Below are 16463 nucleotides of genomic sequence, written 5' to 3' on the forward strand. Positions count from 1 at the left end.
ATTATTCATGTGTTCATTTCATATTGATATCTCTACTGTAGTATGTAGTTACATAAAGAGAGTGTCTTTTGTCACTGCATATCTGATGGATCAAGTTATTTTGTAGCTAGGCTAATTATGTTTTAGATTGAATTCATTTGATGCTTTATTTTACAGTAATTAGTATTGATTTAGAGGGACAAATCATAGATTTTCATTAATATGAATGTGACTGCCGATAGCTGTGCGGATAGTTCATGAGGTTTGATTTTCTAGTCATAGGTTTAAGGTGCTATTATTTGCTTTAGACTACCATGTAGATGTATTGACCATGCCGATGTGGGGACCAATCTCAGAGAGAGAGAGAGAGAGAGAGAGAGAGAGAGAGAGAGAGAGAGAAATGTCATTAAAAAGATGCCAAATATTTCTATCAATGGTGTAACTTTTAGCTATCAGTATTCGTGCAAGGTCACTTTATCTGATAAATGTATCTTGAACATCTTTATCTCAAATATCATGGATATGTTGAAGCAAGTTGGAACTCACAACCACTGCTTTTTCATCTGTTTTTACTTTCTTTATTTTTCTCAAGGATTTTTGCAGTCCCATCAAGAACAAGATAATGAGGTTTATCTGTATTAATGTAGTAACTTTTCTTAAGATTAAAATCAAGAATTTAAAGCTCCCTTAATCTTTCAAAGGAATTGAAATAAAAAAAAAAAAATTAAAACAAGTTCACCATACATATTTAAATACTTGTCCTCTTTCTAATAAAATTATATGTACAGTGTAAACCGACCATCTTTCATAAGCAATTATTTGTACTGAGGCGTGTTCAACAGAACGGATGCCCAAGAGCACCCACTTTGCTGAACATGAACATAGAAGATATCAAAGTTGTTAGTGGTGATACAGTCATTTTGGCAAATAAGGCTTGGCTGCAATGAAAGAATTCTTAAGGAACTTAATGCTTATGACAACAAATGTTCACAATGGAGGGCACAAATATTACAATCGAAAAAAATATATATTTTCTCATTCCATTTGATATTATTTATCTTTTATTAAAAAAAGTGTTTGTCATGGTGAGTTGTAATATTTTCCTTTTCATCAGATATAGATTGTTTTTCTGACTTATTCCATTGATTTTGAGATCTGAACTATTTTTGGGATCACACCAAAGATCACGTCCAAACCACTTTTTATTTATTAATATAAGTCTTTTATATCAGTTTTTTCTTCTGGATAACAAGGTTGTACAGTAGAATAATGTCTGAAACAAGTTATTTGTTCAAAAAGGTTGCCAATTAAGGAAACATTTACTCATAGTCCTCTGCTGGTCTTATGTTTAACATATATACATTTGTATACTATCATAAATATTATCTTTAGAAGTTAATGTCCATGAGGCAATGTGAAGCATGTATTATACAGTCATGCCTCTTAAATGCGTATTTCTTCATTAGGATTTTTTTCATGTTTGTACAAAAAAGAAAAATGAAGATTATTAATGATTTCTGCATTTTCTATGTCTTTTCTGTTGAAACAAAACTTCACTAGACATCATGTTCGTTTTAGAGTGTCAATGTATTGTTTTTACAATTCGAACAAATTCAGTCTTATTGCGTTTCCTTTTTTAATTCTGGTATTTTTTTTCTCCATATTATAAAATAATATACGTATGTACGTTTTCTTATTTTAATTTTTAACACTGTAATATGATTTAAGTTGATTTACCTTTATCTGTCATTTAGGTCCTCAAACTTTTTAACTTTCATGGTTGTTGATAATTATCTTTTCTCTGGTAAACTTTTTGAAAATGATGTGTATGTTGGTATTTATCTTTATCCATTTGAAATTCTGGAACAACTTTTTGCTATCTCATTATTGGATCAGGTTATTAATCTATTTTTTCTTTTCTTTTATTTAAATTACTATTTTTTTCTTTCTTTTTTTTTTTTTGTTTGCCGCTGCTGCTGCTGCAAAACACACCCTTAACAAAATGGCTTTATTGTTATAAAGTTAAACTTGACTTAAATTGTGATGTTGAGATGACCCCTATGTTTGTGTTACAAATACATGTGTACAGTTCAGGAGTGATGTGGTGTCATTAAATATTGAAATACAATTACCTTGTGGATTGATTGATTTAATCAGAACTCATTTCCCTGGTGTCATGTTCCAGGGTAATTACCTGTTCCAAGGTATGAAAATATGATCTGAAATTCATTTGTCCATGCAGAGCAATTATTACCAGAGTATGAGAATAAAGCGGCAACGTGTCTTTTGCCAGAAAATATCTCAATGCTCATTCCTGACAAATAATGATTTTGATGTGCCTTGAATGCATCTATTGTGTATTAACAGCCTTGATTTGCTAGCATTGTTGACTATGAATTGGCATTGAGCTTGTGAATGCCATACTAAGTGTCTAGCATAATAACCCATTTACCAGTTTACACAGTAATATTTGTACAAAACAGCACTTTTGACTGAGACACTGACCTAGAGAAAATACTTGCTCATAAATATGGTACAAAAAAGTCAAGGCTGTTTAGTGCAAAGGGACACATTCATCTGACAGAGTAAGATTGTAGAATTTGTGCAATTCAAAAAATGTATAGCACATTTAATAAACGATTTTGCCTACAATATAGCCCTTTTGCAAACATCATACTTTTTCCATATTATACAGTATTTAGTTAAAATATATATTTAAAGAAACACAAATTTCAGTTACTTCTAGGCTAAAATTAAAATAGTCTTAATTATCTTACGTGACATACATCATTTTTAAAGTCTTCAGGTTTTGTTAGGGATGTAAATTAAGGAAAATGGTATGCAGAAAAAAAGTTGGATATTTGAGTATTTGAAGCACTAAAATTAAACTAAAGAAATTTGATTGAAATTATGTTCTATAGGTATTGTAGTACGTTTACATTGAATTTAATTTTGGCTTACTGAGATTGTACATATTCAAGTCTTCAGATTTTGTTAGGGATGTATAGAAAAATAGCTGGTACGTATGCAATAAAAATGTTGGATAATTGAGTATTTGAAGCACCAAAACATATATTGTAGTAAACATTTACATTGAATTAATTTTGGCTTAACGTGGTCTTCATACTAAACATTAGAAAAATATTCCAATTCGTGACTTTTCCAAAACATTCATGTATATATACAGTAAAACTTGCTTAGTACGAACACAGATATAGCAAATTCTCCGATATAGCGAAGTTTTTTGAGTCCCCGGTAAAATTGTTAACAAATCTTACCAAAATTTTACGGATATAACGAATTCAGATATAATGAATTTATGGATATAGCAAACTGATTTTGAGTCCCGTAGAGGTGATAAATAACGGAGTTTAACACTTTTATAACGTCGAATTCCTTTAAAAAGTTTGCACTACCATTTAAATTAACATAATAGTTTGAATGAATTAATTTTCATTAATATTTTTCAATTCACAATCCGATTATTAAAGGTATTAAAGTAATGTATTTTTATGTTAAAGGGACCTGGATACGATTTCAGATGAAAATTTTCTTTTTGATTTATATGTATAAAATAGTTTACTTTTTTATTTTGAATGATTCACCAAAATTTGAATGTTAGAAGTGTTGTTACAAGCAAGATACAGAGGAAAGAAATCGTTGTTATGTAAAGAAAGCTCGAGTCTTATATTTGTTTACAAATACCGTAAAGTAAAGAAATTTCCATTTCTTTATCAAAATAACTTGTGGAAACAAGATAGACTGATTCAATGGGTTCATAAATAATTTCATCACAACAAACAGCAACATTAGATTGAAACTTATACCAATACAACAAATACGTAAACATTAACAGGACTCGAGCTTTGTTTACAAGACAAAGAATTCTTACCTGTGTAACTCGCTTGTAACTCGATATTTGACTTTCAAATTTTGTCAAAGCATTGAAAACATCTATATTAACAATTCTAGATTTAAAAATTGAAAAAATAAATTTTGAAAAATTTGAGCTCAAATCGTGTCCAAGTCGCTTTAAGCCCCAATTGACAATTATACGGATATAACGAATTACAGATATAACTAAGTAAATCCATTGGTCCCTACGACTTCACTATAACCAAGTTTTACTGTACCAGGTAGCCACATATATTGAAAAGACTTTCAAAAGTGTGCTGTACATGCGTGGCCTAGTGGTAATGCGCAAGTCATTTTGATTTGCAGTCGCTGGATTGATTCCACTGAGTAATTTTTTTTTTCTTTTAACTTAAAAAATGATAAGAATAGAAAGTTAAAGTTACATTTATTATAAGCCCATAGCCATTGGACACAATTCATTAACTTAACTTAACATTAACATTATACTTTTTACCTTAAATATTTGTAATGAGAAATTATTAGACTGATTCGCAGATTTTCAAAGATTGGGTGGAAGAAATATAAATTAAAACCTGATAATTGAAGATGTTTTATTTGATAAAGTTATTGCACATAATTTTGTTCTCTTGAAACAGTACAACTAAAACTCATTCATTATGCTCTCTCTCTCTCTCTCTCTCTCTCTCTCTCTAAATTATTAATGTAAAATAAATTCACTCCAAAATGAGAAAAAGAAAATCATACTCTAACAGAACATGTCAAGATTTATATATTTGTATTCACAAATTAAACAGTCATGCTTAAGTAGCATTTTGTTGCAGAGTTACTTGACATATCTCTTACAAAAGTGCACATAGTTACATTTTGTTTTAAACCAAAAGAACAGAGAAAAAAGAAGTGAACAATATATGATTTCGGTAATTCAATTTTCAGATATACCTCGAACCTGCTGATCAGGCAGTTGTCATGGTAAATAGATGAGTGTAAATTAAATATTAACAATACTTATCAAGATATCACACAGACCATTTGATAAACACTCCATCCTCATTCTCGTGCATAAACACACAATGATTAAGGCACTTTACAAGGTTGGTCAACAACTCTAAAAGTCCAAAATCCTCATTAAGTACTTGAACTAATTGCAAAGCAATTAATATGATGCATTAAATATCAGCCATAATGAATAGTAAACCTTCAATTTAAAAAAGAAGATGCATTTCTATTATCATTGATAATTTTTTTTCTCTTTTTAACAATGCATGGTGTTCATGATGAAAAAAAAATCCATTATGTCTATTTGTATCTTTGATGTGAAATCTAGATTATGTTACAGTAAATTGTAATAATGATTTCCTTAATGCATCTGAATATGGTTCAATACTACTCAGATATTTTACTTAAACTCCCTTTACATTATTTTTAAATTTAACAATCTAAAGATAAAATATACCAAAATAAAAACAAGCTTAGAAACTTATTATGCATGAAACATTACAGCCATATTAAAACTGGGGCCACTGAAAATAATTGTCAACAAAGTTGGTCTTAGAAAACAAACTCAAGGTTAGAAATAAAAAGAGATGCTATAAAGGTTGATTTAAAAAAAAAAAATCACAATGACTCGATCTATTGTCTAAAAGAAAATGGGTACCAAACCAATAAAAAAATGCCAACATTGAACAACAAAATACTACCCTTACATAAACAACCTTCCAGATAAATGAAGACATGTATAAATCAGTTAAGTGAGTTTATATAATTTGGCATAACACAATAAATATTTACCCCAAATTCAATGAACAACCAAGCTACTCAACATCAATTTCAAAGTATATAGCACCCCTATCTCAAAATTTTTTCACAATGTATATTCATCTTTCAATGCTCATCCATCTAATCCCCCCCAAAATGTTGCGACATCCTATTCATATTTTACTGTATATAAACGCAGTTCTACTTATTAATTTTTCATTTATAAATGCAATTTGGGAGGGCCATCAACCAGTACTCTATACATAGCAGATACCTTGCAGATTTTATTCTCTTATCAGTTGTTCAATTTCAAGAGGGCTGGATGGACATGGCCATTTTTGGACCAAATTAATCTCCTTCAGAAGAAGAGTTCTGTATAAAAATATTCAAATTTCAGAGCTAAAATATTTGGAGTTTTACTTTATTAAATGAGAGTTTATGACCAAAAATTTCTTATTTAAAATCTAATGGGTAATTTGTTGACCATTTAGCCTCCTTAATCATAATACAAAAGGCGCTCATTCATTTCATTCCTCTAACAATTTAGCTCAGCTGTAAACAGATACTAGTGTTGTCTAGTGTCCCATCAAGGGATATATTCAACTCTCATTATGCTTAGCACTACAGAATTCAAAAAGATATGTACACATAAGCACCAACCTTATTTATTTGTGCCACTTAGTAGTTCCTCATTTAAGGTATGGCAAGAGTGCAGTTACAATACTTTAGAGGGAAAAAAATATCAAAAGACAAAGAGAACAAGACTTGAAATGGTGGGTCAATACATTGTAATTGGATTTGAAAGACAATGCCAGATTAATACATGCTCAGATAGAGAGCAAATAGGTTACTTAAATTTTGTATTCAAGTAACTACATACATGTATGTTACCTAATCTTTGTATTCAAGTATCTATATATCACATCAAAAATTTGTGCTATTAAAGTAACAAGAGCCAATGATTGTTGCTCAAGCAGTAGAGCACACAATGTGCTCAAGCAGTAGAGCACACACTGCTGATTCAGAGCACAGAAACAATGAGTTACCTCTATAGAGTCACATGTAGCCATAGTACGGTAAGTGTGAAATTGGTTTCCTTATTACATTCAACTTGTGTGTGGTTAAAACAAGATTTTGTATGGCATATGAATATAATTAAATGAACACAACATATAAAATACCAACTTGTGTCAAATAAAACTGCAGGCGGAAAAGCCTAATTCCATTTCAAACTGAAATGCTGGTTTGTCAAGACGTGGGAGTGATTTCTAAGCAACAGTTTTGATTCCATCAAACGACCAGCACTGTTTGGGAATAATAAATATTGGTCATAGAATGCAGCACCATTACATCTTAAGCCGCTCTCTAGGCTGTAATACTGGTTAGTGGTTAAGCCTCAGGTTACTGAATCACAAGTTTTATTTATCACATTTTCTTCACAGTTCCTCAAAGAAGGCTACTCTGGCTTGAGCAGAACTTGATTTAGCCTAAAAAAGATTTGTTTTCAAAAATCACTAGAACATAGCACAAAATATTAAGATACCTTGCACAAACATTCATAAGTTTTACAGCCAAATATTGTACAAGGACCTTATAATATGGAATTTAAGTGAATACGGTGTGAAAACACTGCTTATCAAAAATTGTACAATATACATGTATTGACAAAAACATTAACAAAATTTTCATTTTATGTCACCATATCAGTATATAATAAAATGTATTGTTATATTCAGTAGTATATTCTCACTATATAACTCTATATAGACAAATAGTCAATAACTGTAATATTAGCTCGTCCGAAAAATATTGACCGGTCAATATTTTTTTGATATTGACCGGCTAGGAATAATATCTGGAGAACATTCCCTCTATTTCAAATAATCGCCTCTGATTTGTTGATTCGTAAACGATGACGTAAATAACTCTTCGCGACTCCAAAACAAGGTGATGTCATAATAGACAGTCAGCCAAGGAAAGTAAACAAAGGACGCGCAATGCGACGATTTACTATGATAACGGATATAAGGATTTGCAAATTACTGTGAAGTAAAATCAGGTACAACATCTGTATGTTAATTCTTACGATCGGCGGAATATCATCAGTGACCATTTGATGCTGAGGATAGTTTGGAAATGAACTTTTGAATTGAATTCGTGAATTCTTTGTTGAGCTGAGAAAATTACGGCGATCTGTTTTCAATTAATTTCTTAAATTTTAGTTTGTTCCTTCATATAACAAAACAAATGTTGACTGTGTTTTCAGGCAACATTGATTATATTAGCCCCCTTGGGACGAAAATATTGCCCTCCGCTTCGCGTCGGGCAATATTTCGTCCCTCGGGGGCTAATATAATCAATGTTGCCCTCAGCCCCAGTCAATATTTGTATAATGTTATTACTGAACTCAAAATCATTGTGAACAATCATTAGAATTTCATTGGAGGGTTCTGATACATTTTAATAACAAAGTAATTACCAGTAATGCAACAAGTTTACCTGACCGAGGGTGGAGTACTGACTCCCCCCCCCCCCCCCCCCTGCATACTGAGTATTACTGTAACATACCAGTCTGAGGGTGGAGTACATGCTGCCTCCCCCTTTGTATACTGGGTGTTAGTGTACTATACCTGTCTGAGGGTGGAGTACTTGCTGTCCCCCTCTGTATGCTGAGTGTTAGTGTGCTATACCTGTCTGAGGGTGGAGTACTTGCTGTCCCCCCTCTGTATGCTTAGTGTTAGTGTACTATACCTGTCTGAGGGTGGAGTACTTGCTGTTCCCCCTCTTTATGCTTAGTGTTACTGTACTATACCTGTCTGAGGGTGGGGTACTTGCTGTCCCCCCTCTGTATGCTTAGTGTTACTGTACTATACCTGTCTGAGGGTGGAGTACTTGCTGTCCCCCCTCCCCCCTCTGTATACTGAGTGTTACTGTACTATACCTGTCTGAGGGTGGAGTACTTACTGTCCGCCCTCTGTATACTTAGTGTTACTGTAACATACCAGTCTGAGGTCGGAGTACTTGCTGCCTCCCCCTTTTTATACTGGGTGTTAGTGTACTATACCTGTCTGAGGGTGGAGTACTTGTTGTCCCCCCCTCTGTATGCTGAGTATAACTGTACTATACCTGTCTGAGGGTGGAGTACTTGCTGTCCCCCCTCCCCCTCTGTATGCTGAGTATTACTGTACTATACCTGTCTGAGGTCGGAGTACTTGCTGCCTCCCCCTTTGTATACTGGGTGTTAGTGTACTATACCTGTCTGAGGGTGGAGTACTTGCTGTCCCCCCTCTGTATGCTGAGTATAACTGTACTATACCTGTCTGAGGGTGGAGTACTTGCTGTCCCCCCTCTGTATGCTGAGTATAACTGTACTATACCTGCCTGAGGGTGGAGTACTTGCTGTCCCCCCTCTGTATGCTGAGTGCTAGTGTACTATACCTGTCTGAGGGTGGAGTACTTGCTGTCCCCCCTCTGTATGCTGCTCTCGTGTAGCCGGTCCAGATCTGTCTCCTTCTCCTCCACTTTGAGCACCTCTATCTCTGACTTCAGCTCCTTTAGCTGCTCCTGTAGATGCTTCGACTTCTCCATGTACTCAACTCTGAAAGAGACAAAATATTTTTTTTTCTGTTGGACCATCTACTAACAGATATTAGTGAAAAAATATCATTAGACCTTTTTCCTTAAAGAAGGATGAAATAGCACCTCTTACAACCAGAAAATGGCAATCAATTAGGACCCACCTTTCTCTCTCTATTTCTTGGGACAACTGATCCATGTCCCCATCCCCTAATAGTTCACAAGAAAACTCCCCATCAACGGAAATCTGGTGTGAATTACCGATGTGAAAGTCTGAGAGGTCGGAGGTCAAGGACGCAAGTGGGAACATGGTCTATAAAACAAGGAATAAATAAAATATCATAGAAACAAATACAACACTGCTTCATAACATGATTTTGAGGGGTACAGTTCACTCTACAAACGGCATCTCTGTACATGAATGATTTAGTCTGAAAGAAGCAATAAAGTAAAATGATTTTATTGTATACAAATGGAAGTTGGATTTTTCTTAAAATAAAACCTTAGACTTTTTATATAAATAACCATGAAATAAGGAGTGTCGATACAAACAGGATAAGTAGGGGAAACACGTGCCACTTCTAACAGCCGTTCTTTCGCCAATTTTTCGGACATCCTCGCTTGAGTTAGTTCATCTTTCAACTGATCCGCTTCCTTAGCTCTGTTAACAAATAAAAAAAAGAAGCTTTTTTCTCATGCTGCACTCTTGTTAATGACGTGAAATAAAGGCTATGCATGGTATTGTATATTCATAATTTGTAGATTTTTGTCTCTTTTTTACAATACAGCAATTACCGGTACAATCATGCTCATTCACATCGTTGGTAGGATTTTTTTTTATAGTGAGTATGTTTATTTTTCACTCTTTTTGCCAATTAAAAGTGAAAAATATTTAACAACATAGCTAAATCAGTTATTCTTCTTCTCCAAAGAATTCATTTTATAAGACAAACTTTTAAAAAATTCTTAAAACTGAGTGTGTTTATTATACAAATGACAAATCTACATAATGATTCACAAGAAGAACTGACCTCCTTTCTGAGTCCTCCAATAACTTGGTGGCGATCATCTCATATTCTCTAGCTCTAAACTCCATCAATATTCTCTCTTCTTCAGTCTAAAATAAATGATGACCATGCTTTTACAAAATCCCTCTTCTGCTAAAGAAGTCAACCATATTTTCAACATATATTTTTAAAGGAAATCCAGAGTTATCTACCTTGATGGCTGTGATTTTGATGCTTTGAATTTCACGCTCTGCATCAGATGCTTTTTGAGTCAGAAGCTGAGCCTCTTCCTCAGCAAACCTAGCCTTCTCAGCCAGCAGTTCTGTGGTTTCTTCAGAGCGTTTCTATATAAGAAGAATGGTGAGAGAATATGTGTATCCTTTTAGCAAAACTTACTATAAAATCTGGTCAAAACAACCTCTCATTTCAAAAAATACGTTTGATATAAAACAAACTAGTGTATTCATGTATTGCATTTTCTTTTTAAAAAACCATTAAGTGTTCAGTACTCTATCTACTTTTTAGTGATTAACATTTCTTTTCCTTGTCTCTCACCAACATTTCCTGGGCAGTTCTAACTTCTTCCTGCATCTGTGACAATTTTCTCTCTAACTCTGCCTTCTCTCGTAATGCCTCTTCTTTCAGCTGTTTTTCTTTGGCTAGTTTTGCTCTATCACACTGGAAAATAGCCATACATTTTTAAAAATTGCGCTAGATAAATGTATTGTTTTTCAAGTTACTGTAATTCTGTTGTTCTTTATATACATGTACAATGTAGATGTACAGGTACAACATGTACCAATACAAGCTCAGTTGAACCTGGCTGAAGTATTCATACTGTGATTATCAATTTGAAAGTTAATTAAAATAAATATGGGATTTTCCATGGAACCAAGAATATTTATGTTCCTGAGGCTATTTTTTAACATTCTGAAATCAACAGGTTTAATGGGTAAGATGAACTTTCAATATCTGTTGGATTTTAGGGGAAAAGGTATGCAGGGAATTCACAATTCTGATGTTCCATGAAACTATAACGACATAGATTCTTACATTATTGAAATAATATTGCTTACTCTCTTTCTCTGTCTCTCATCTCTAGCATTAGCTTTCATCTGTTGGATTTCCATAGAATCTGGTTTTCTTCTGCGCATGAACAACTCATGATTTCCAACACATAATTCTAAAATCTGACAAAATAGAAACAGTGATAAAACAATTATAATATTAACATAACAAAAAAAAAAATAAAATCTTTCTGTTGTTGTTTGAATGTATTGTAAACATATTTTTATTTGCATGGGAGATATACTTGCAATGTTTGCAAACACCCCACAATGGCTAATATTTATCATTGGTGATTTGGGAAATAAAGTGCCTGTTGTCATTAAGGAGTTAGTTTGCTGAAACAGTTTCTATAAGCTATCTAAGGAAACCCATTATTAGCACCGATTCTGAAGCACTGTAATAAGAGAACCGAGACCTACAAGTACCTCAGGTTATGAAATATCTTAATAAACCATGAGAATTTTAAAGAATTTCTGTATATAAACTAATTCCCACTGTATACAGTTTTCAGTATTGTGGTTTCATTGCATTATGAATATTACTTACAAGTTTGTTGATTTTCACTTTTGGTGCATAAAATATAAAATCTGGAACTTTCTTCCCTACTGGTTTTATCACAAACTGAAAAGCAAAATATCAACACTTAAAAAAGAGAAATAATGCACAAAATTACATTTACATGTAGAAAGAAATTAACGGAAAATAACAGTGTGAGGTGATAACAAAGATAACACGTTACTTCCCAAAATTTCAGACATACTTAAACTACTGGTATCACTGTTTATTCCTCATGCAGTCTTTATGTCCGAAGACCGATGCCAGTAAATTTTGAGGTTGGGTCAGTGAAAATCAAAATTCATGATTTCCAAATGACTTATTAAAATTTTCACTGAATTCTTCATATTTGACTGAGAAATGCATGGTTTTTATGTTTTCTGTTTTACATGTCACATGAGCTAGGAAAGATTGCCTTTGTTCTTTTAATTTTCACTTTTAACTCACCTTTTTTTCCTTGAAGGAGATGTTTTTCACTTCACTCCAAGGAAAAGTGATTTTGGGTTCTAGCCGGTTATTCTGGTCATAGACATTGAGTCCCAGGGCATCTACCCCCAGCCACAGTTCTGTGTTCTTTTTATTCTAAATATTACATTCAAAAGCTTTTGTGAAAAAATTGGATATCAAGTGGTATTAATCATGTTAATAGCTAGCAGAAAATTTATTCCATTTTGCCATTTGCGATTAAGAGAAATAGAATTTTTCCTGCCTGAAACTTAAGAAATTTAAGAAAGTTTACAGTCAGGTACATATCCTTTCATATAATATATTCCATTTTATTTGCTGTTTGAAACTTGAAAGTTTATCATGTTTGAAATAACAAAAGATATTATGAAATTTTATGGTAAAATTAGTATTCAGAGCAAAACACTTACCTTAATTTGAAAGTAATTCACACCATACTGCTCCAAATCTTGGGCTATTTTAAGGTACTCCATTTCTGCTTCATCCCTATAAAGTAATCAAATAATCCTCAGCAAAAAGGAACTTCTCAAAAATTCAGTGGAATACACCTACATGTACCAGCAAGCCTATCTCCTTCGTTGAACTATAACTTTTTTTTATTGTAATGACCAATTTTTTGTTTTGTTAAACTCTTCTAAGGTTTTTATCACATAATATTTGTTTCTGGGCCTTTTGAATATACAGTACCAATTCATATCATACTGTTACAGTGTTACCAAATACCTGAGGATTGTTCAGCAAAGCGAGTGCTTGCCAGAATTCCCTATCTCTCTTACACAAATTTTTTGCACTTGCAAGCATGATTCTGATGCTCAGCCTCAATGCATTTAAGAACCAACAGCCCCGCTCCTTCCATATACATATATGAAAGAAAAAGAATCAACCTACCCTGACATGCCCTTGTGGTCAGCATACCACTCCTTGATCCGATCCTCCCACATCTCCGGGGTCATCTGGTACTGGTCTATTACCCTCTGAGGTAAAAGGTCATCGCTGGACAGCATTCCTGGTTTGTAGTTTGACGGGTCATAATCACCATACTGAAAGAAATTTTTTACTCTGTTAAATCTTATTTAATTAAAATTCTGTAATTCATTCTTTACTTTTAATCTCAAGTTCAGTTTATTCGCTAAAACCAAACATATGAGTACAAAACAAATACATGTATAAAGAATAAAGAACTCATCAGAGGTAAAAACATATATGCAGAAAAAGGGAAGGGAAAAAAGATGTAAAATAGAAGAGGTCATACATCTATATATCACTGTTTTGCCTTTTTTTCATTAAATTTTGAAAGTGTTAAAATGAAAATAGGCATTACTATTACACATGTTGTTTCCTACCTTTGCTTGGACTGCATATGAGGCTAATAAAACAGATGCTTCTGGAGGACAGTAGATGTCCATGTTTAGAATGGACTGCTTCACTTGGAGGAAGAACAATCGCTGGGTGATCTCTTGTATCAACTCTTCTGAAACATCTTCTGGGTAAAACTTGGCAAGAAACAGGAAAGGAACTGGAGATTCTTTAGGGACATCTTGATCTAAAACCTGTAATCATATACCAATTAACTTGAAATATGTAACAATATTTAAGGTGTAAAAATAGTCTCAATTCATCGGTATATTTGTATCGTACATGCATTTCATTCAATTTTGAAATGCACAAAGAATTTGTACATGCTGGCCTCTTGATCTGAAAGTGGTGTTGAGAAAAATATTCGATATTAACTTATATTTTACTTTGAAATTTTTTTCAGCCTTTTACATTATTTTTTGTCAAGAACAACTTCAATACGCTGCTTTGAATTTTTATTAACATAAAATTGATTTTCTTTTAAAAAGATATCTGTATATTTGATGCTTCATCAGATCCTAGCATTTCTTTCGGAAGAGTAACATACCTTTTTATCGAACTTCAACCATGAAATATATCCTTTGGAATCAATGAACTGCAAACCAAAGTACCAGGTTTCCCGCAGTCCAATAGTTCGACATACTAATTCAAATAAGTCTTTACCAGTTGCTTTTTGCTAGAATAAAAAAAAATTTAAGTGATAATTAGGAGATATACATGTATAAAACAAAATTGCAAATACAGATGTTTGTAAAAATTTTCGTTAATTGTAGGAAAATTTGGATTGGTCAATAAACATGTAATAGAGAGGCTGAGTAGTTTTCAAAGAACATACCTCTATGTATGAAAATTCTAGTTCTGCATCCATTGTTGTTACCCTGACAGCAAAACTCTTGCCCCCACCAGCCTGGCTAGAGGCCTTCTTCATATTTACAAACGGCATGTTGCCAGCACACTATATATGGTCAGAATCCCTTAATCCTCCATGTTAAATCTCTGTTAAGACAATTCAGCATACAATTAAAATCACTGTTATTGAATTTGGGCAAGATTAATTTACTGCTTGATGACCCAGTACTCTCTGAGCTTTGTGTGTCTGTTAATCACACAGCTTATCAATCAATCATAAAAACAGCTGGTAAAGTTTGATAACAATTTCTTCCAAGACTATCCCTTTAGATGCTCTTGTAAATTTGTGTTTTGTATACACCATACTTTCATGATCAAAGAATTAAATTAAATTGAAAACCCAGATAGACTGATTCATTATTTGTATTTGTGTAGAACAGATATTCTCTGAAAAAGACTAAAAAAAAACTACAAACAACTTAATATTTATGATAAAATATAGCACAGTACGTTGTCCCCCAATCACCAACATATCTTAGACTTTTGGGGGTCTAAATATTGTTTGTTCATATATCTAAGGCCAGATCTAGTTAGTAACTGATTTCACAGTGTAAAATTGGTGCTGAATCCATCATGACATAGCACTGATTTGATATATATTTTTCCTGTACTTTATGACTGTAAGGGAATCAAAATTTCCTTGACATTCCATTTGAAATTTTATGAAAAGTAATCCCAAAACATATGTTCAATTTAATATCATTTTAAAGAGGAGGTAGAGTACAAAATATATGCCTCGATCTCTTCTCACAGAGACTGTAAGCTACAATCATTCTGGATATATCTTATTTACTGTTTAGCTGTCAAAAATGGGGGAAAAACTTCAAAACACTAAGTTATTTATAAAAAGCACAGTTAAAAATTTTTCAGAAAGATGTATGATTTTTTTCATTTACTAGCTAAAGATCTTGAGCTTAAAGTCATTTTATTATATACTGATGAACTTTACTGCAAAAACATATCAAAGTACAAGTGAAGAAGAAATGTATAATGATCTTGAACTCATACTTGGACTGTCCCAACCTAGAAAGAATAATCTTACCGAGACCAGGCTACACTCGGGTCACAGTAAGAATTCGTCCCATTTACTTTTAATGTAGCAGCCGCGAAGCGGATCTGCTTCATGTCGATTCTAAGTCTGTTAAAAATAATCTGCATTGTAGGTATTTGAGACCAATCATATGAAAATTTAGGCAAGATACAGCGCGATATAATTTTTTAATTTGCTACAAAGCAAGTACATGGTACGAATTCTATTGTTAAACCTGGTCTGTAGGACATCTGTCATTTTAACGATAGAACATTCTATCTAGTCCCAACCATACTTAAACAGGGTGGAACAAAAATTTTGAACTAAACTAAATTTACATTTATCTAGAGTTCAAGGCGGAACCCTTAAGTACCCAAGACCAAAATAAAACAACATATTCACAAATGAATGCATAAATTTGGAACACACCCATTTGACTCAGCCACAAAAAAATCCAAGAAGGGACCGCCCATACTGCATTCAGAGAAGTCTACTCTATAACTTTCAGTCTTTAGACGATATCGTTATTGAAATCAAGATACTCTAATAATAGCCAAAGTTTGGCTTCCAAACTTACTATAATCAAATAAAAAAGAGCATTGTATACAACAAGTGGAGAACAACAATCCCTGTTTTACAGACTGTCATTATTTTTTCTTTTTAAACTGTCGGAACAGAAACTAAAAATATAAATTAAATATCAATACCTTGCTCTTGAGCATGAAAAAACTCATAATCATTGTAAGTCACTCCAAAATTAAGTTAGCATAGTTTTTCTAACATTCCATACAAGGTTTTAAAAGTTTCAACGTTAGTAAGGTGTTTTATGACTAATGAGTCTCTGTCGCTTATCTAAACGCACAAAAGATCAAGATTGAACTCTGAAA

At 32.9% G+C, this 16463-nt stretch overlaps 1 protein-coding gene across 1 annotated transcript; it reads right to left on the reverse strand.

Annotated features, from left to right (window-relative positions):
* Positions 1 to 6390: 6390 nt before the first annotated feature.
* On the reverse strand, positions 6391 to 16432 carry LOC128187826 (merlin-like). Its single transcript, XM_052858450.1, has 16 exons — positions 16284 to 16432; positions 14473 to 14633; positions 14185 to 14313; positions 13625 to 13831; positions 13170 to 13321; positions 12692 to 12767; positions 12264 to 12398; positions 11808 to 11882; positions 11270 to 11383; positions 10749 to 10871; positions 10406 to 10537; positions 10218 to 10303; positions 9739 to 9847; positions 9351 to 9499; positions 9049 to 9208; positions 6391 to 7097 (listed from the first exon to the last, which is right to left on the reverse strand). The coding sequence occupies exons 2-16, from the start codon at positions 14578 to 14580 to the stop codon at positions 7047 to 7049; spliced, it is 1806 nt and encodes a 601-aa protein (XP_052714410.1). The 5' UTR covers positions 14581 to 14633; positions 16284 to 16432; the 3' UTR covers positions 6391 to 7046.
* Between the last annotated feature and the right edge of the window lie 31 nt (positions 16433 to 16463).

The sequence above is a fragment of the Crassostrea angulata genome, chromosome 6, assembly GCF_025612915.1.
Source record: "Crassostrea angulata isolate pt1a10 chromosome 6, ASM2561291v2, whole genome shotgun sequence".
In the NCBI taxonomy this organism is placed as follows: Eukaryota; Metazoa; Mollusca; class Bivalvia; order Ostreida; family Ostreidae; genus Magallana; species Magallana angulata.

What these genes read in the sequence shown, in the direction of transcription:
- LOC128187826 (XM_052858450.1), bottom strand. Translation starts at nt 14,580, where the DNA reads ATGCCGTTTGTAAATATGAAGAAGGCCTCTAGCCAGGCTGGTGGGGGC. An exon ending in TGAATTACTTTCAAATTAAG is followed by an intron (nt 12,399 to 12,691) that starts GTAAGTGTTTTG and finishes TGTAATATTTAG; the next exon opens with AATAAAAAGAACACAGAACT. An exon ending in TTGGAGGACTCAGAAAGGAG is followed by an intron (nt 9,848 to 10,217) that starts GTCAGTTCTTCT and finishes ATTTGTTAACAG; the next exon opens with AGCTAAGGAAGCGGATCAGT.